Below are 22,514 nucleotides of genomic sequence, written 5' to 3'. Positions count from 1 at the left end.
TCTGTTTGATGGAAACACTTTGAGTTCTAACTACATTCCAACTGTATTTAATGGTGTTATGTAGTTGTGTTGTCATGTTGTATTGTAGTAACCCTCAACTGTATTTAATGGTGTTATGTAGTTGTGTTGTCATGTTGTATTGTAGTAACCCTCAACTCTATTTAATGGTGTTATGTAGTTGTGTTGTCATGTTGTATTGTAGTAACCCTCAACTGTATTTAATGGTGTTATGTAGTTGTGTTGTCATGTTGTATTGTAGTAACCCTCAACTGTATTTAATGGTGTTATGTAGTTGTGTTGTCATGTGGTATTGTAGTAACCGTCAACTGTATTTAATGGTGTTATGTAGTTGTGTTGTCATGTTGTATTGTAGTAACCCTCAACTGTATTTAATGGTGTTATGTAGTTGTGTTGTCATGTGGTATTGTAGTAACCCTCAACTGTATTTAATGGTGTTATGTAGTTGTGTTGTCATGTTGTATTGTAGTAACCCTCAACTGTATTTAATGGTGTTATGTAGTTGTGTTGTCATGTTGTGAATGTTGATTGGCCTAACCCTCAACATTTTCTGGTGATGGAGAGAGACACAGACAAGACACAGACACAGCAACAGTATAGGATATGATGGAGAGAGACACCAGCCAAGACACAGAGACAGCAACAGAATAGGATATGATGGAGAGAGACAACAGACAGGACACAGAGACAGCAACAGAATAGGATATGATGGAGAGAGACACCAGACAGGACACGGAGACAGCAACAGAATAGGATATGATGGAGAGAGACACCAGACAAGACACGGAGACAGCAACAGAGGAATAGGATGTGATGGAGAGAGACACCAGACAAGACACAGAGACAGCAACAGAGGAATAGGATGTGATGGAGAGAGACACCAGACAAGACACAGACACAGCAACAGAGGAATAGGATATGATGGAGAGAGACACCAGACAAGACACAGAGACAGCAACAGAGGAATAGGATATGATGGAGAGAGACACCAGACAAGACACAGACACAGCAACAGACGACACAGAGAAAGTGATGGAGAGAGACAGAAGAATAGATTTCCAGACAGTTGTAGAATGTTATATGCCAAGACACATTGTTAGAGCTATAAAGAGATAGGGGAGAGAACAGGCAGAACCTGATATGTAAATGAGCAGAGCAAATGAAGAACTCACTGTTGACGACCTGATGATCATTCAGACTCTGTTTCTATTGAGAGATATAGTAAGATGATATTGTCATGTGTATTAATATAGTTGATGATATTGTTATGTGTATTCATATAGTTGATGATATTGTTATGTGTATTCATATAGTTGATGATATTGTTGTGTGTATTCATATAGTTGATGATATTGTTATGTGTATTCATATAGTTGATGATATTGTTATGTGTATTCATATAGTTGATGATATTTATGGTGGACAATGTTATAATAGTCCTACTCTCCTTAAAATGTTTTTGATATAAATGAGATGCGTGGGGTGAATTTGTTCTGTGCCCATCTGTGTGCCCCAGGGTGATCACTCCTACACTATCTAGAATCTAAAAGGGTTCTTTGGCTGTCCTCATAGGAGAACACTTTGTAGAACCATTTTGGGTTCCATGAAGAACCCTTTCCACAGAGGGTTCTACATAGAAGCCAGGAGAATTCTACCTGGAACCCAAAGCGTCTCCTATGGGGACAGACGGAGGACCTGTTTGGAACCCTTTAGTCTAGAGTGTACTGTATCATAGGTCTATAGACCAGGGTGATCTCCTACTGTATCATAGGCCTATAGACCAGGGTGATCTCCTACTGTATCATAGGTCTATAGACCAGGGTGATCTCCTACTGGATCATAGGTCTATAGACCAGGGTGATCTCCTACTGTATCATAGGTCTATAGACCAGGGTGATCTCCTACTGTATCATAGGTCTATAGACTTGTCTTCTCAAAACAGGCTTAAAAAACAACAAGCAACAAACAAACATTTTCTCTTTCTAATCTACTGTTAACACTTTTTACTCAGGGAGGTATTTTGTGTGAAAGAGACAAATAAATATTGTGGAAAGACTAACAACAACTTACACTTCCTCAAAACAGGTTGTGTGTGTTCATTAGTGCCATTTAAAACTGTTGGCATACCAAGCACACCAACATAGAAATAGGACAACTAGAACACCCCCTAGTCATGCCTTGATCTACAACATCATAGAGAACCAAGGGCTCTCTGTGGTCAGGCGTGACAGCAACATTTAAAACTGTTGGCTGTGGAGTAAACTAATGAATACAACCCAGGTTGTAGCCTACGACTCGGCATGTTGATACCTGCCTGATGCTGAAACCTGAACGTAGCCTGAGGGGTAAACTATGATACTAGCTAGATATACTGGTTTTCTAAAGTTAGCCAGCTTCAGTTAACTTCACATTCCAGCTCAGGCCTCACCCATAAGAATATACACAACAGAAAATATATCAATGTCTTGACATGTTCTGGTTGTGAATTCAGGCTACAAGGTGAGAATCCTCAGGGATTATTGTAAAGTGGTGAGAATTAAATGTCAGGGTAATTATTGTAAAGTGTGTAGAGACATTAAATGTCTGGTGTAATGTTAGTATAGTGAAGTAAAACACTCCTAACAGTCTACTTCTACTGAGACAGGTTGGTGTCAGTTTAATCATACAACATGGAGCTGACTGGACGTGGTCAAGTCAAATTCAATATATCAACATTCAATATTTTATAGTTCTACATTTAACATTTCATATGATAATGTAATTGTATCATAGTTCCTCTACATTTCATATGATAATGTAATTATATCATAGTTCCTCTACATTTCATATGATAATGTAATTATATCATAGTTCCTCTACATTTCATATGATAATGTAATTGTATCATAGTTCCTCTATAGTGTAGTATTCCTCTACATTTCATATGATAATGTAATTATATCATAGTTCCTCTATAGTGTAGTGACCCTCTACATTTCATATGATAATGTAATTATATCATAGTTCCTCTATAGTGTAGTGACCCTCTACATTTCATATGATAATGTAATTGTATCATAGTTCCTCTATAGTGTAGTGACCCTCTACATTTCATATGATAATGTAATTATATCATAGTTCCTCTAGTCACTACATTTCATATGATAATGTAATTGTATCATAGTTCCTCTACATTTCATATGATAATGTAATTATATCATAGTTCCTCTACATTTCATATGATAATGTAATTGTATCATAGTTCCTCTATAGTGTAGTGACCCTCTACATTTCATATGATAATGTAATTGTACCATAGTTCCTCTATAGTGTAGTGATGGTGCTGAATTAGGTAGTCTGAGCATAGAGGTAAAGGCTATAACCACGGGGAAGAAACTGTTCAGATTGGGGTCTATAACATCCAATCACAGAGGTTTACAGCAGCTGACAGTTGCAACTTCATTGCTAATAACTCAAACTTCCTTTTTCAGATAAAGACCTCATCTCTGTACAGATGTAGGATCTGAATTTGATCACCCTGTTGCAGGAAAACTAAAACTTGTAGTGTATTTGATGTTTTAAAAGGCTTCTGAAGTTTGTCATTTCCACTTTCCACTTTAAAATGTTAATTATAATCCACATAATTGTTCTGCTGTAGTAAACTGTCTCAAATTAAGATCCTACATCTGTAGCAAAACACCTGTCTTTCATGTGTTCTCCTTTGACCATTTGACATCTTTTATTTACTATTGTTTAGGCTGGTTGAATGAGTTGTCTATGAAAGCTACTTCATCTGTAAGAAAACAGACGGCTGCACCAGTGACTGTAAGTTATGTGATTTCCTCATGTGAAATTAAAAGTATGTTTGTAGCCTACGCAGTTATAAAATGGCTGTTGAAACTGTGGCACATATTTTTCAGTACATTAGAAGTCAGATAAATGTGTTGAGACGTAGGAAAGATGGGCAAACTCTTGTTGGTCTTGGCTTTCTACACACTATTATAAGGTTAGTCGATGTCAGACATTCAATAGTCAGAGTAGGTTTGAGCTATGATCACTTATCATGCTGACAAACCTGATGGTCTCTGTGAACTGATCTGAACAGGTTTAGACTGGTCATCTATGAAATGTAGGTTATATACAGTACATTCTCTGTCCTGCTACTGGTAGGACTATAACATTATGTGAACTGACCTGAACAGATTTAGGCTGGTCATCTATGATATGTAGGCTATAGCCGTGTTATAGACCTTGATCTGCATATCACTAACAAACTGCTATTATACATTATAACCTAGTCTATTTTACATAATATAACATCTACATATCACTAACAAACCACTACAATACATTATAACCTAGTCTACTTTACATAATATAACATCTACATATCACTAACAAACCACTACTATACATTATAACCTAGTCTACTTTACATAATATAACATCTACATATCACTAACAACCCACTACTATACATTATAACCTAGTCTACTTTACATAATATAACATATCACTAACAACCCACTACTATACATTATAACCTCGTCTACTTTACATAATATAACATCTACACATCACTAATAACCCACTACTATACATTATAACCTAGTCTACTTTACATAATATAACATCTACATATCACTAACAACCCACTACTATACATTATAACCTAGTCTACTTTACATAATATAACATATCACTAACAACCCACTACTATACATTATAACCTAGTCTACTTTACATAATATAACATCTACACATCACTAATAACCCACTACTATACATTATAATCTAGTCTACTCTACATAATATAACATCTACATATCACTAACAACCCACTACTATACATTATAACCTAGTCTACTATACATAATATAACATCTACATATCACTAATAACCCACTACTATACATTATAACCTAGTCTACTCTACATAATATAAAATATCTTACTTGATGCATAAAACCTTTCTGAAAGGATCAATGATTTCCCCCTCAGATCAATCATGTCTGTTTTAGCCCTTCTGTCTACATTCTCAGATACATTTATAAAATAACAGATTGAAAGACAATAAATAGCCACTTTTAATGAATAAAAATAAGTGTGAGACATGGCCTTGTGTTGCTGTACTGTCTATAACTACCTTAACAGACAGTGACTTATTATTATTATTATTATTATTGTTGCTGTACTGTCTATAACTACCTTAACAAACAGTGACTTATTATTATTATTATTATTGTTGCTTTACTGTCTATAACTACCTTAACAAACAGTGACTTATTATTATTATTATTATTATTGTTGTTGTACTGTCTATAACTACCTTAACAAACAGTGACTTATTATTATTATTATTATTGTTGCTTTACTGTCTATAACTACCTTAACAAACAGTGACTTATTATTATTATTATTATTATTATTATTGTTGCTGTACTGTCTATAACTACCTTAACAAACAGTGACTTATTATTATTATTATTATTATTATTATTGTTGCTGTACTGTCTATAACTACCTTAACAAACAGTGACTTATTATTATTATTATTGTTGCTGTACTGTCTATAACTACCTTAACAAACAGTGACTTATTATTATTATTATTATTGTTGCTGTACTGTCTATAACTACCTTAACAAACAGTGACTTATTATTATTATTATTATTATTATTATTGTTGCTGTACTGTCTATAACTACCTTAACAAACAGTGACTTATTATTATTATTATTATTATTATTATTGTTGCTGTACTGTCTATAACTACCTTAACAAACAGTGACTTATTATTATTATTATTGTTGCTGTACTGTCTATAACTACCTTAACAAACAGTGACTTATTATTATTATTATTATTATTGTTGCTGTACTGTCTATAACTACCTTAACAAACAGTGACTTATTATTATTGTTGCTGTACTGTCTATAACTACCTTAACAAACAGTGACTTATTATTATTACAGACAGTTACCATGGAGATGAAATGTCACAACTACGTTTTCATGTGATGCATTAAATCATCTGATTGTTTCTATGTCTGTTAGTAAATGTTTTATAAGAGATAATTAATAAATGATAACAATTGACATTAAATAATTACTGTGTTAACCACAACCAACATGTTGGATCTCTGTTTAGTTGTCACTGTGTTAACCACAAATAACATGTTGGATCTCTGTTTAGGGGTCAGTGCTCTAAAATGAGTCTCTCTGGGGAGAGAAAGGAGGGGGGCCCTGCCTCTAAAATGAGTCTCTCTGGGGAGAGAGAGGAGGGGGGCCCTGCCTCTAAAATGAGTCTCTCTGGGGAGAGAGAGGAGGGGGACCCTGCCTCTAAAATGAGTCTCTCTGGGGAGAGAGAGGAGGGGGACCCTGTCTCTAAAATGAGTCTCTCTGGGGAGAGAGAGGAGGGGGGCCCTGCCTCTAAAATGAGTCTCTCTGGGGAGAGAGAGGAGGGGGGCCCTGCCTCTAAAATGAGTCTCTCTGGGGAGAGAGAGGAGGGGGGCCCTGCCTCTAAAATGAGTCTCTCTGGGGAAAATGACACCAAAGCTAAGAGGTGAGATGACAATTTTTGATATCATTATTGTGAGGTTATTTCCAAAATGTTCACATTTGTTTTTTAAAATCAGAAATGGTTGCTTCAATATTACTGTTCTCAGATTTTTATTAATAGATTATAGATTTTATATGTATATATATATATTTATTTTTTGCAAATGCTATAAATCCATTGTTTAGCTGGAACTCCTATCTTGTATATTTGACTGTATTATGAGCTTGGATAAGAGCATCTGCTAAATCAGGAGTTCTCAATCCGGGGTCTGTGGAGGTACTGCAGGGGTTCTCAATCCGGGGTCTGTGGAGGTACTGCAGGGGTTCTCAATCCGGGGTCTGTGGAGCTACTGCAGGGGTTCTCAATCCGGGGTCTGTGGAGGTACTGCAGGGGTTCTCAATCCGGGGTCTGTGGAGGTACTGCAGGGGTTCTCAATCCGGGGTCTGTGGAGGTACTGCAGGGGTTCTCAATCCGGGGTCTGGGGAGGTACTGCAGGGGTTCCGCGCCACCCTGACTGTACTCGATGCAATGTAAGACATTTGATAGAATTTTAACATGACAAAACCACTTTGCCTATTCTTAATTATTGCCTAATATAATGGAATGCATATTTTTTTAACCAATTGTGATCGTTGATACAAACATAATTTGCACATTATTACCGTTATATCAACACCCTCTTCACACCCGTTTAACAACTCTAAATAGCTTTGGCATAGTAGGCATCAAGTCCCTTGCCAATAATGTTATAAGCAGCATACTAGTTATCCTATCCTCTCTCGTTGATTGATGCTGGCAACATCTGCCCGGTTCTCCTCCCTTCACTAGATGGACTGTAACTTCCTTCACTAGATGGACTGTAACTTCCGTGTTCAACCCCTCCTCCCTTCACTAGATGGACTGTAACTTCCGTGTTTAACCCCTCCTCCCTTCACTAGATGGACTGTAACTTCCTTCACTAGATGGACTGTAACTTCCGTGTTCATCCCATCCTCCCTTCACTAGATGGACTGTAAACTTCCGTGTTCAACCCCTCCTCCCTTCACTAGATGGACTGTAACTTCCTTCACTAGATGGACTGTAACTTCCGTGTTCAACCCCTCCTCCCTTCACTAGATGGACTGTAAACTTCCGTGTTCAACCCCTTTGTGTCCATGGACCAAACTTTTTAATATTATTTTCGGGAGGGCCTCAAGTAGGCTGGACAAATCCCATTTTTAACATTTATTTCTGATAAAAAGTAGTTAATTGAATCTACAAAACAGGCCTTATTTTAGGTCATTCTTCTCCCTGCCAGCTCCTATTAGTTCTATTGAGCTCCGTGGAACCAACTCACCTTCTGAACGTTCTATTCCCAGCTTCGCTTATTGTGTCAATCACACCTGCCTACGTTTGGTGGGTTTATTACTAAGCTGATTACTGCTATTTCATGAGCGCCAACCCTGTATGCTGAAGTATACGTTGTGGTGACCCACAGTACTAAACGTTAAACATTTTCTGGTCATGGTTAACCATATTTATTTTCAAAAAAGGTGTACAACTAAACAAGACACATATCCCTGTCCTCTTTTTCAAGACGTGGCCGATTTAAAAAGCCAGAAGACATTTTTTATTACGAAATAACATAATACTTTTTTTGACCTCTTGTCGTTTCTTAATGGCTGCTGGGTAATTTGATATGCATCGAAATCTTAATTGAAGGCATCAAATTGAGTGAATGCTGCGCAGGTTCACTGAGTTGCAAACCAAATGGAAAGGTCTAGCTAGTTGATTTGTAGATCTGATGCAGTTGCTACCTCAGATTATGAGCCTAGCAGGTGTCGTGAATGAGTTATGTAGTACCTACAGAGGCCACAGGTAGGAGGAAAAGAGTTATAAACCAATACTGTTTCTTGCCTTAAAATCCCTGAACCTAACAATCAATCAAATGTATTTATAAAGCCCTTTTTACATCAGCATCTAACCTTACATATTACCTATTTTAGCATTAACCTTAACCCTAATTATTTTAGAAACTGTTTTAGTAATAATATTATGTTAGTACATACCATTATAGTACTAAATAGCATTTCAATTATTTTGTTAATCTGTCGTTTAATTTTTCAAATGTGGTTTGAACTGAGTGACCTAGTAACTTCTATGTGAAAGTCCAGCAATTGGCGTGTGATATGTGGGGCAGGTTTGGGACTGAACTAAGGAATTAACAAGACAAATACTCTTTATTTCTCAGCTGCTCACCAATGTCTGTACTTGAATTGTGAATGAAGTACTTTTAATTGCTAAATATTTCCTGTAGATGGCAACATAAGACCACGAAGCATCAGTTATAGGCTACAAGCAGCAATAGACCATGAAGCATCAGTTATAGGCTACAAGCAGCAATATGATGGACCATGAAGCATCAGTTATAGGCTAAAAGCAGCAATAGACCATGAAGCATCAGTTATAGGCTACAAGCAGCAATATGATGGACCATGAAGCATCAGTTATAGGCTACAAGCAGCAATAGACCACGAAGCATCAGTTATAGGCTACAAGCAGCAATATGATGGACCATGAAGCATCAGTTATAGTCTACAAGCAGCAATATGATGGACCATGAAGTATCAGTTATAGGCTACAAGCAGCAATATGATGGACCATGAAGCATCAGTTATAGTCTACAAGCAGCAATATGATGGACCATGAAGCATCAGTTATAGGCTACAAGCAGCAATATGATGGACCATGAAGCATCAGTTATAGGCTACAAGCAGCAATATGATTGACATAAAATAGCATCCAACCACAAACAGATATGTCCCATGATTTTCTAAAATGGTCACTCATTACTATAGTTAGCTATTTATCTCATAATAGGGCTGTGTTGCATCAACCTTAGTATACAACCTCAACCTCAACCTCAACCTTATAGTATATATATATAGTATATCAACCTCAACCTTATAGTATATATATATAGTATATCAACCTCAACCTTAGTATATAGTATATATATATATATATAGTATATCAACCTCAACCTTATAGTATATATATATAGTATATCAACCTCAACCTTATAGTATATATATATAGTATATCAACCTCAACCTTAGTATATAGTATATATATATATATATAGTATATCAACCTCAACCTTAGTATACAGTATATATATATATAGTATATCAACCTCAACCTCAACCTTAGTGTACTAATCACTAGTCAAAACCTCAACCTTAGTACTTAGTTACATGCAGTGTAAAATATTTTCTTACTTAATATCTCATATTGGGACTAAACAGCCTCGAAATAGAGAAGACAAAAGCCTCGGAATAGAGAAAAAGGAAAAAAGGTGCGTTTTCCACCAATAAAATAAAAATATCAGCCACAGTGAAAACCTTGTGAAGACTTACATAAAATCTTTGATCTCTGTCATTGCCAACAAAAGGTATATAACAAAGTATTGAGATAAACTTTTGTTATTGACTAAATACTTATTTTCCACCATAATTTGTAAATAAATTCATAAAAAATCCTACAATGTGATTTTCTGGATTTTTTTTCTCATTTTGTCTGTCATAGTTGAAGTGTACCTATCGTGAAAATTACAGGGCTCTCTCATCTTTTTAAGTGGGAGAACTTGCACAATTGGTGGCTGACTAAATACTTTTTGCCCCACTGTATAGTATAACAAACAATGCAACTGACATAAACCAAAATCACCATACATTTAGTTAATTATATATATATAATTGTTTATTTAGATGGGTGACATTATCTGCCAAAGTAACAGCCCTGTAGAAAAAGAAGAGCTCTCCAGCAGGTACCAAAACATTCAAAGGACATTTTGTCAAAAGTGAGGTTAAAAGTTTATCAATGTTCAAAGCAGAATTACTTTCCCATTGTTCCTCAACTGTAGTGTCTGATATACCATTGTTCCTCGACTGTAGTGTCTGACATACCATTTTCTAGCTCTGAGTCTCTACTTTTATCTTATGTGACATTTTCAAATTTTGCGACATGAGCCTCTACTTTTATTCAACCTGGGAAAAAAACAATTTCAAATGTTGCTAAATGAGACCGAATCGAGCCGGCTGAATTGATACCATCAAGTGATACATTGTAAACAAATACATGTCTGTCATTGAACAATCCAATGTAATGATTAGATAGTGAACAACAAAAGACAACAATTTCTTTCATAACTTCTTTAAACAATAAAAGCTCATTTACAAACATTTCTGAAAAGTGACATATAGCGTTTTGGAATGGAACTGTTGTTATGTTTCCCCATCTGAGCTCAGAGTAGATGAGAGATGTAATGTTTGTCTCTGTTGTGTTGAAGACCAATCAAGCAGGAGAGACCAGCCTCCCCTGTTCCCAGCTGTGTGTCCATGAAGAGTGACGGGTCTATGGTTCAACCTTTACAGTTTAGAGAGGGAGACTTTTCTACTGAACAAAGGTAAGAATAACTCATGGGTCAGTGAGTTAAACAACACTGTACTCCCTGGATGAGGAGATATAATCTCATGTTTTGTCCACAGAAACCAACAGAAGAGATCAGAGTCAGAGATTCTCAGTGGTCAGTCTTCCCAGAGTCATCAAACAGACCTGGCCTCCATATTCAGTGTATGTGGTCCTGTAATTTACATTTGTTTTTGTTTACCTCAAGTAAAGTTAATCTGTCAATCATTCATTAATGTGTTAATGAGAAAGCATTTATTCTCTTGCTTAACTTATTTACTTGATTTATTTCAGTTGCTTGAAGAGAAAATTATGACATTTGTGAAGAACGAGCTGAAGATGTTCAAGAGGATTCTTAGTCCAGAACTCCCAGAAGGCTTTGAGAGTCAGAAGCAGGATAAGGAAGTGGTGGATGCTGAAGATGAGCAGCAGGAGAGCAGTGCCAGAGAGGGGGCTCTGAAGATCACACTGCACATCCTGAGGAAAATGAACCAGAAGGAGCTTGCTGACACACTGGAGAAATGTAAGATCTGTCTGCCTCATGTTGAATGCTGTTTTATAACATTTAAAAGCTGTAGCTAAAGTACAGCTAAAGTAGCTGTGTAACTCAATGATATTGTAGCAGCCTTAACACAACACCTAGTGACCTCATCAAGTAGCAGCAGGGATGTGTTGTGGTAATTAATTTAGAGAGAGAGAACATTAATAATACCATCAATAATACCAATAATAATATAATCAGTCACACCAGTCTGTAATGATTATGAAAACATTTACACATTTTACAGTCAGTTAAGATAATAAATTATTATAATGTACAACTTTATAACAGTCCTACAATACTGTAGACATTAAAACAGACGTAATATTAATATCCTCTGTGTTATTTCTTCATTCAGATGAGCTTGCTGTGATTTGCCAACGTGAACTCAAATCTAATCTAAAGAAGAAGTTTCAATGTGTATTTGAGGGGATCGCTAAACAAGGAAACCCAACACTTCTCAATAAGATCTACACAGAGCTCTACATCACAGAGGGTGGAACAGGAGAGGTCAATAATGAACATGAGCTGAGACAGATTGAGACAACAACCAGGAAACAAGCAAGACCAGAGACTGCAATCAAATGTAACGACATCTTCAAACCCTTAACTGGACAAGACAAACGTATCAGAACTGTGCTGACAAAGGGAGTCGCTGGCATTGGAAAAACAGTCTCTGTGCAGAAGTTCATTCTGGACTGGGCTGAAGGAAAAGCAAATCAGGATGTCCAATTTGTATTTTCATTCCCTTTTAGGGAGCTGAATTTGATGAAAGAGGAGAAACACACTTTCATTGAACTTCTCAATCACTTCTCAATTGAAACCAAAACATCTAGAATCTCCATCTACAACAAGTACAAAGTTTTGTTCATCTTTGATGGTCTGGATGAGTGCCGACTGCCCCTAGACTTCCAGAAGAACAAGATCTGTTGTGACGTCACAGAGTCAACCTCAGTGGATGTTCTGCTGACAAATGTCATGAAGGGAAATCTGCTTCCCTCTGCTCTCATCTGGATAACTACCCGACCTGCAGCAGCCAATAAGATCCCTTCAGGATGTGTTGACCAGGTGACAGAGGTACGAGGGTTCAATGACCCACAGAAAGAAGAGTACTTCAGGAAGAGATTTAGTGATGAGGACCTGGCCAGCAGAATCATCTCACACATAAAGACATCAAGGAGCCTCCACATCATGTGCCACATTCCAGTCTTCTGTTGGATTTCTGCAACAGTCCTTGAACACATGCTGAAAAATAAGAGAGAAGAGATGCCCAAGACTCTGACTGAGATGTACACACACCTTGTGGTATTTCATACCAAACAGAAGAATGAAAAGTATCTTGGGAATGAAGAGACAGGTCCACACTGGAATAAAAAGAGCATTCTGTCACTGGGAAAACTGGCTTTTCAACAGCTTTTGAATGGCAATCTGATTTTCTATGAAGAAGACCTGAAAGATGCTGGCATTGATGTCAATGAAGCCTCAGTGTACTCAGGATTGTGCACACAGCTCTTTAAAGAGGAATGTGGGCTGTACCAGGACAAGGTGTACTGCTTTGTTCATCTGAGCATTCAGGAGTTTCTGGCTGCTGTATATGTGTTCCTCTCATTCATCAACAACAATGAGAATGTAATGGACAAACTGCAATCAACGTCCAGGAACTTTTCTGTGAGGATCAAACAAAGGCGTAAAGTTACTTTCTACAAGAGTGCTGTGGATAAAGCCTTACAAAGTGAGACGGGAAACCTGGACCTGTTCCTCCGCTTCCTTCTGGGCCTCTCACTGGAGTCCAATCAGAAGCACTTACGAGGTCTACTGACAAAGACAAGAAGCAGCTCACAGAGCCATGAAGAAACAGTCAAATACATCAAGGGGAAGATCAGGGAGAATCCCTCTCCAGAGAGGAGCATCAATCTGTTCCACTGTCTGAATGAACTGAATGACCATTCTCTAGTGGAGGAGATCCAAAGCTACCTGAGATCAGAAAGTCTCTCAAAACCCAACCTGTCACCTGCACAGTGGTCAGCTCTGGTCTTTGTGTTGCTGACTTCAGAAAAGGAGCTGGATGTGTTTGACCTGAAGAAATACTCCAGATCAGAGGAAGGTCTTCTGAGGCTGATGCCAGTGGTCAAAGCCTCCAGAGCTGTTCTGTGAGTACATAGAAGGACATTTAAGGAAGAAATATTCAGTAAGAGAAAAATATGTATTATAATATGTATATAATATTGTATTGAAAAACATACTGAATAAATGCATTGATTTTCACATTAGTATAACATTATGACCATACAATTCTAGGAAACGGAAGATGAATCTATATGTTGTTTGGGAAAATAAACAAATGCATCTGCCATTGTCCTTCTACACTACTGGTGTTAAATAAACAGTGTGTTTGTGAAGTCATGATGATCTCTTTGTCAGGCTGTCAGGCTGTAGAGTCACAGAGGAAGGCTGTGCTTCTCTGGTCTCAGCTCTGAGGTCAAACCCCTCACACCTGAGAGAGCTGGACCTGAGTAACAATGACCTGAAGGATTCAGGAGTGAAGCTGCTCTCTGATGGACTGGGGAATCCCCACTGTAAACTGGAGACTCTGAGGTCAGTATTATCAGATACAGATACTTTATGTATGTAGTTCTCCCATTTGAAAAAGTCGTAATTACTATTACACATTCACTTATAATGTATTAAAGTAGTCATACGTTTAGTATTTGGTCCCATATTCCATGCCTCCAGTGATTACATCAAGCTTGTGATTCTACTAACTTGTTGAATTAATTTGCAGTTTGTCTTGGTTGTATTTTGGATGTTTTTCCTGATAGAAACTAAATGCAGCGTGCTAATGGTGAGAGGTTAGCATGTTTTGTTGTAGCCTCTGTTATTGGTAATGTTGAGAGGTTAGCATGTTTTTTTGTAGCCTCTGTTATTGGTAATGGTGAGAGGTTAGCATGTTTTGTTGTAGCCTCTGTTATTGGTAATGGTGAGAGGTTAGCATGTTTTGTTGTAGCCTCTGTTATTGGTAATGGTGAGAGGTTAGCATGTTTTGTTGTAGCTTCTGGCGGGGGTAGGTGTGGAGCCGGAGACAGCAGGGGTCCGGCTAGATGGTCCAGCTCCTTTCAGTGGGGGCTCCCAATCAGAATCAGAGGGACTGGGACTGTGAAATAAAGACACAGAAACACAGATGAGGTTCAGACACACACAAGGCAAAGCCATGTGACCAACAAACATTTCATGCTTAGATAAACTACATTATTTATATATAGGAACACAAAGGCTAAGCCATGTCACCAACAATACACACATTTCATTACTGAATATATAAATATATATGTCAAATATTTCAAACAACTGCATGAGAAATACTTACCAATCGAGAATGGCATCTTCACCACGCAGAAACATGTACTCAAAGTTGCTATCCACACTTGACACACAATCTGATAGATCATCTGGAATTTCTGTATCACTGTCTCATTCAATCTCACAAATAATCTCTTGGAGATCCGTATACTTGGACTTTGCTTTTACAGAAAGAAGAAGATCTTCAAAGGTAATGGATTATTTTAGTGCTATTTCTGGCTTTTTGTGACGCTAATGTTTGGATGGAAAATGCTTGTAATACTTGTGTGTCGTCAGATTATCGTAAGATTGCTTTCGCTGAAAAGCATTTTAAAAATCTGACATGGTGATTGGATTAAGAGGAAGTTAAGCTTTTAAATGATGTTAGATACATGTATTTACAAGAAAGTTTAACATTACGATTTGTGCATTTAGTATCTTTGTGCTATGCTATTTCACCGGATGTTAGCCTAGGTGGGACGCTAGCGACCTGGCACGGGTATCCTGGAAGGACATTGACCTCATCCCGTCAGTTGAGGATGCCTGGTCATTCTTTAAAAGTAACTTCCTCACCATTTTAGATAAGCATGCTCCGTTCAAAAAATGCAGAACTAAGAACAGATACAGCCCTTGGTTCACTCCAGACCTGACTGCCCTCGACCAGCACAAAAACATCCGTGGCGGACTGCAATAGCATCGAATAGTCCCGTGATATGCAACTGTTCAGGAAGTCAGGAACCAATACACGCAGTCAGTCAGGAAAGCTAAGGCCAGCTTCTTCAGGCAGAAGTTTGCATCCTGTAGCTCCAACTCCAAAAAGTTCTGGGACACTGTGAAGTCCATGGAGAACAAAAGCACCTCCTCCCAGCTGCCCACTGCACTGAGGCTAGGTAACACGGTCTCCACCGATAAATCCATGATTATCAAAAACTTCAATAAGCATTTCTCAACGGCTGGCCATGCCTTCCGCCTGGCTACTCCAACCTCGGCCAACAGCTCCGCCCCCCCGCAGCTCCTCGCCCAAGCCTCTCCAGGTTCTCCTTTACCCAAATCCAGATAGCAGATGTTCTGAAAGAGCTGCAAAACCTGGACCCGTACAAATCAACTGGGCTTGACAATCTGGACCCTCTATTTCTGAAACTATCCGCCGCCATTGTCGCAACCCCTATTACCAGCCTGTTCAACCTCTCTTTCATATCGTCTGAGATCCCCAAGGATTGGAAAGCTGCCGCAGTCATACACCTCTTCAAGGGAGACACCCTGGAACCAAACTGTTACAGACCTATATCCATCCTGCCCTGCCTATCTAAGGTCTTGAAAGCCAAGTCAACAAACAGGTCACTGACCATCTCGAATCCACGTACCTTCTCCAGCTGTGCAATCTGGTTTCCGAGCCTGTCATGGGTGCACCTCAGCCACACTCAAGGTACTAAACGATATCATAACCGCCATCGATAAAAGACAGTACTGCCGTCTTCATCGACCTTGCCAAGGCTTTCAACTCTGTCAATCACCATATTCTTATCGGCAGACTCAGTAGCCTCGGTTTTTCGGATGACTGCCTTGCCTGGTTCACCAGTTACTTTGCAGACAGAGTTCAGTGTGTCAAATCGGAGGGCATGCTGTCCGGTCCTCTGGCAGTCTCTATGGGGTGCCACACGGTTCAATTCTCGGGCCGACTCTTTTCTCTGTATATATCAATTATGTTGCGCTTGCTGGGCGATTCCCTGATCCACCTCACGCAGACGACACCATTCTATATACTTTCGGCCCGTTATTGGACACTGTGCTATCTAACCTCCAAATGAGCTTCAATGCCATACAACACTCCTTCCGTGGCCTCCAACTGCTCTTAAACGCTAGTAAAACCAAATGCATGCTTTTCAACCGATCGCTGCCTGCACCCGCATGCCCGACTAGCATCACCACCTGGATGGTTCCGACCTTGAATATGTGGACATCTATAAGTACCTAGATGTCTGGCTAGACTGCAAACTCTCCTTCCAGACTCATATCAAACATCTCCAATCGAAAATCAAATCAAAGTCGGCTTTCTATTCCGCAGCAAAAGCCTCCCTTCACTCACGCCGCCAAGCTTACCCTAGTAAAACTGACTATCCTACCGATCCTCGACTTCGGCGATGTCATCTACAAAATGGCTTCCAACACTCTACTCAGCAAACTGGATGCAGTCTATCACAGTGCCATCCGTTTTGTCACTAAAGCACCTTATACCACCCACCACTGCGACTTGTATGCTCTAGTGGCTGGCCCTCGCTACATATTCGTCGCCAGACCCACTGGCTCAGGTCATCTACAAGTCCATGCTAGGTAAAGCTCCGCCTTATCTCAGTTCACTGGTCACGATGGCAACACCCATCCATAGCACGCGCTCCAGCAGGTGTATCTCACTGATCATCCCTAAAGCCAACACCTCATTTGGCGCCTTTCGTTACAGTACTCTGCTGCCTGTGACTGGAGCAATTGCAAAAAAATCGCTGAAGTTGGAGACTTTTTATCTCCTCACCAACTTCAAACATCAGCTATCTGAGCAGCTAACCAATCGCTGCAGCTGTACATAGTCTATTGGTAAAAGCCCACCCATTTTCACCTACCTCATCCCCATACTGTTTTTATTTATTTACTTTTCTGGTGTTTTGCACACCAATATCTCTACCTGTACATGACCATCTGATCATTTATCACTCCAGTGTTAATCTGCAAAATTTTAATTATTCGCCTACCTCCTCACGCCTTTCGCACACATTGTATATAGACTCTTTTTTTTCTACTGTGTTATTTACTTGTTAATTGTTTACTCCATGTGTAACTCTGTGTTGTCTGTTCACACTGCTATGCTTTATCTTGGCCAGATCGCAGTTGCAAATGAGAACTTGTTCTCAACTAGCCTACCTGGTTAAATAAAGGTGAAATAAAAAATTAAAAAATAAAAAGGTGGCAGTATCATGGGGGTGCTTTGGTGCAGGAGGGAATGGTGCACTTCACAAAATAGAAGGCATCATGAGGGAAGGAAAATTATATGGATATATTGAAGCAACATCTCAAGACATAAGTCAGGATGTTAAAGATTGGTCACAAATGGTTCTTCCAAATGGACAACATCCAAAGTTGTGGCAAAATGGCTTAAGGACAACAAAGTCAAGGTATTGGAGTGGCCATCACAAAGCCCTGACCTCAATCCTACAGAAAATTTGAGGGCAGAACTGAAAAAGCATGTGTGAGCAAGGAGACCTACAAACCTGACTCAGTTACACCAGCTCTGTCAGGAGGAATGGGCCAAAATTCACCCAACTTATTGTGAGTAGTTTGTGGAAGGCAACTTGAAACATTTGACTCAAGTTAAACAATTTAAAGGAAATGCTACCAAATACTAATTGAGTTTATGTAAACTTCTGACGCACTGGGAATGTGATGAAAGAAATAAAAGCTGAAAAAAATAATTCTCTCTACTATTATTCTGACATTTCACATTCTTAAAATAAGGTAGTGATTCTAACTGACCTAAGACAGGGAATTTGAACTAGGATTTAATGTCAGGAATTGTAAAAATTGAGTTTAAATGTATTTGGTTAAGGTGTATGTAAACTACCGACTTCAACTGTATGTATTAAAATACCCTCAAATAAAAGGTGACATTATAAACTGTCACCTCACATGAAACATTTGATCTGAAATCCAAAATTTTGCAGTATAGAGACACATTTAAAATGTTTGCTTCACTGTCTAAATAGATATGGTGTGGACTGTATACTCAATACAATCTAAATCTGATACCTCACTGTCAAAATAGATATGGTGTGGACTGTATACTCAATACAATCTAAATCTGATTCCTCACTGTCTAAATAGATATGGTGTGGACTGTTTACTCAATACAATCTAAATCTGATTCCTCACTGTCTAAATAGATATGGTGTGGACTGTATACTCAATACAATCTAAATCTGATACCTCACTGTCTAAATAGATATGGTGTGGACTGTATACTCAATACAATCTAAATCTGATACCTCACTGTCTAAATAGATATGGTGTGGACTGTATACTCAATACAATCTAAATCTGATACCTCACTGTCTGTCTTTTGACTGATATTGATTTTTAAACTGGTCTGGTCAGTCTACTATAATATTTGTACTATATATGTTTCTATCTGCAGGCAATATTTTGATCATGTGTAATTTTTAATGATGATACATTAATTTATAAATATATATGTAAGGTTTCAGGACACTGATGTATCTGAATATGTTGAAAAAATATACTGACAGTATTTTCACCTCCAAAGAATAGCATTGTGATTTTAATATGATTTGACTTTTTGTCAGGCTGTCAGGCTGTCTAGTCACAGAGGAAGGCTGTGATTCTCTGGTCTCAGCTCTGAGGTCAAACCCCTCACACCTGATAGAGCTGGATCTGAGTAACAATGACCTGAAGGATTCAGGAGTGAAGCTGCTCTCTGCTGGACTGGGGAATCCCCACTGTAAACTGGAGACTCTGAGGTCAGTATTCCTGTAGTTGGTCAACAAGTGATAACTGTTCACCAGATCCACATGTGTTTACCAGACACACATAGTCCACAGCATATGTGTTTGGACAGTGAAGCTTACAGTTTTACATGAGGTGCTTTCCTCCAGCATTTTGGATTTGAGATAGAATGTTTCATGTTAGGTGACAGTACAGAATGTCACATTTTATTTGAGGGTATTTTCATACATATCTGTGTTACTGTTAAGAAAGGAAAGCACTTTCTGTAGGTAGTTCACCAATTTGAAAAAGTTGTAAATATTCGGACAAGTTCACTTATAGTGTATTAATGTAGTGATGAGTTTAGTATTTGGTCCCATATTCCAAGCCTGCAGTGATTGTCAAGCTTGTGATTCTACTAACTTGTTGAATGTATTTCCAGTTTGTCTTGGTTGTGTTTTGGATGTTTTTCCTAATAGAAACTAAATGGTGAATAATGTCCTGTCATTTTGGAGTCACTTCACTTGTATTGTCAGTAAGAATAGAAGATGTTTCTGAACACTTCTACATTCATGTGGATACTACTATGATTATGATTAATAATTAATGAATCTTGAATGATGATGAATGAGAAAGTTACAGAGGCACAAAGATCAGACCCCTCTGTTATTGGTAATGGTGAGAGGTTAGCATGTTTTGTTGTAGCCTATGTTATTGGTAATGGTGAGAGGTTAGCATGTTTTGTTGTTGTCTCTGTTATTGATAATGGTGAGAGGATAGCATGTTTTGTTGTTGTCTCTGTTATTGGTAATGGTAAGAGGTTAGCATATTCTGTTGTAGCCTCTGTTATTGGTAATGGTGAGAGGTTAGCATGTTTTGTTGTAGCCTCTGTTTGGTAATGGTTAGAGGTTATTATGTTTTGTTGTAGCCTCTGTTATTGGTAATGGTGAGAGGTTAGCATGTTTTGTTGTATCCTCTGTTATTGGTAATTATGAGAGGTTAGCATGTTTTGTTGTAGCCTCTGTTATTGGTAATGGTGAGAAGTTGGCATGTTTTGTTGTAGCCTCTGTTATTGGTAATGGTGAGAGGTTAGCATGTTTTGTTGTAGCCTGTTATTGGTAATGGTGAGAGGTTAGCATGTTTTGTTGTAGTCTCTGTTATTGGTAATGGTGAGAGGTTAGCATGTTTTGTTGTAACCTCTGTTATTGGTAATGGTGAGAGGTTAGCATGTTTTGTTGTAGCTTCTGGAACTTTCTCACTCATTGTTTTTCATGATTCATTCATGATTTTTCTTAATCATGGCATCATCAGAATTTCATATTTAATCGTGAAACACATACAGTTGAAGTGGGAAGTGTACATACACTTAGGTTGGAGCCATCAAAACTAGTTTTTGAACCTCTCGACAAATTTCTTGTTAACATACTATGGTTTTGGCAAGTCGGTTAGGACATCTACTTCGTGCATGACACAAGTCATTTTTCAAACACTTTTTTACAGACAGATGATTTCATTTATAATTCACTGTATCACAATTCCAGTGGGTCAGAGGTTTACATACAGTAAATTGACTGTGCCTTTAGACAGCTTGGAAAATTCCAGAAAATCATGTCATAGCTTTAGAAGCATCTGATAGACTAATTGACATAATTTGGAAGTATTTCAAGGCCTACCTTCAAACTCAGTGCCTCTTTGCCTGACATCATGGGAAAATGAAAAGAAATCAGCCAAGACCTCGGAAAAAATATTGTAGACCTCCACAAGTCTGGTTCATCCTTGGGAGCAATTTCCAAATGCATGAAGGTACCACGTTCATCTGTTCAAACAATAGTACGCAAATATAAACACCATGGGACCACACAGCTGTCATACCACTCAGGAAGGAGACATGTTCTGTCTCTTAGAGATTATCTTACTTTGTGGCAAATAAATCCCAGAACAACAGCAAAGGACCTTGTGAAGATGCTCGAGGAAAAAGGTACAAAAGTATCTATTTCCACAGTAAAATGAGTCCTATATCAACATAAGCTGAAAGATTGTTCATCAAGCAATAAGCCACTGCTCCCAAACCGCCATAAAAAAAGCCAAACTACGGTTTGCAGCTGCGCATGGGGACAAAGATCATACTTTTGGAGAAATGTCCTCTGGTCAGATGAAAAAAATAACTGATTGGCCATAATGACCATCGTTATGTTTGGAGGAAAAAGGGGGAGGCTTGCAAGCCGAAGAACACCATCCCAACCGTGAACCCAGAGGTGGCAGTATCATGTTATGGGGGTGCTTTGCTGCAGGAGGGAATGGTGCACATCACAAAATAGAAGGCATCATGAGGGAAGGAAAATTATGTGGATATATTGAAGCAACATCTCAAGACATAAGTCAGGAAGTTAAAGATTGGTCACAAATGGTTCTTCCAAATGGACAACATCCAAAGTTGTGGCAAAATGGCTTAAGGACAACAAAGTCAATGTATTGGAGTGGCCATCACAAAGCCCTGACCTCAATCCTACAGAAAATTTGAGGGCAGAACTGAAAAAGCATGTGTGAGCAAGGAGACCTACAAACCTGACTCTGTTACACCAGCTCTGTCAGGAGGAATGGACCAAAATTCACCCAACTTATTGTGAGTAGTTTGTGGAAGGCTACTTGAAACATTTGACCCAAGTTAAACAATTTAAAGGCAATGCTACCAAATAATAATTGAGTATATGTAAACTTCTGACACACTGGGAATGTGATGAAAGAAATAAAAGCTGAAAAAAAGAATTCTCTCTACTATTATTCTGACATTTCACATTCTTAAAATAAGGTAGTGATCCTAACTGACCTAAGACAGGGAATTGTAACTTGGATTAAATGTCAGGATTTGTAAAAATTGAGTTTAAATGTATTTGGTTAAGGTGTATGTAAACTACCGACTTCAACTGTATGTACTAAATTACCCTCAAATAAAAGGTGACATTATAAACTGTCACCTCACATGAAACATTTGATCTGAAATCCAAAATGTTGGAGTATAGAGACACATTTAAAATGTTTGCTTCACTGTCAAAATAGATATGGTGTGGACAGTATACTCAACATGTAACGGTTTTCTGTATGTGAAGGAGAGTCAGACCAAAATGCGGCGTGGCTATTGCGAT

At 38.3% G+C, this 22,514-nt stretch overlaps 1 protein-coding gene across 1 annotated transcript in view; it reads left to right on the top strand.

Moving 5' to 3' along the window:
- Positions 1 to 10,873: 10,873 nt before the first annotated feature.
- LOC135564816 (NACHT, LRR and PYD domains-containing protein 12-like) overlaps positions 10,874 to 22,514 on the top strand; it is a 37,485-nt gene continuing 25,844 nt past the window's right edge. The window contains exons 1-6 of the mRNA XM_065010886.1: positions 10,874 to 11,004; positions 11,087 to 11,171; positions 11,301 to 11,529; positions 11,906 to 13,697; positions 13,969 to 14,142; positions 19,233 to 19,406. Coding sequence (XP_064866958.1) covers positions 10,937 to 11,004; positions 11,087 to 11,171; positions 11,301 to 11,529; positions 11,906 to 13,697; positions 13,969 to 14,142; positions 19,233 to 19,406 — 2,522 coding nt within the window. The 5' untranslated portion in view covers positions 10,874 to 10,936. The remainder of the gene's footprint in view (positions 11,005 to 11,086; positions 11,172 to 11,300; positions 11,530 to 11,905; positions 13,698 to 13,968; positions 14,143 to 19,232; positions 19,407 to 22,514) is intronic.

Source organism: Oncorhynchus nerka, linkage group LG26, assembly GCF_034236695.1.
Source record: "Oncorhynchus nerka isolate Pitt River linkage group LG26, Oner_Uvic_2.0, whole genome shotgun sequence".
Taxonomy (NCBI): Eukaryota; Metazoa; Chordata; class Actinopteri; order Salmoniformes; family Salmonidae; genus Oncorhynchus; species Oncorhynchus nerka.
This window is presented reverse-complemented; position numbering and strand designations above follow the sequence as displayed.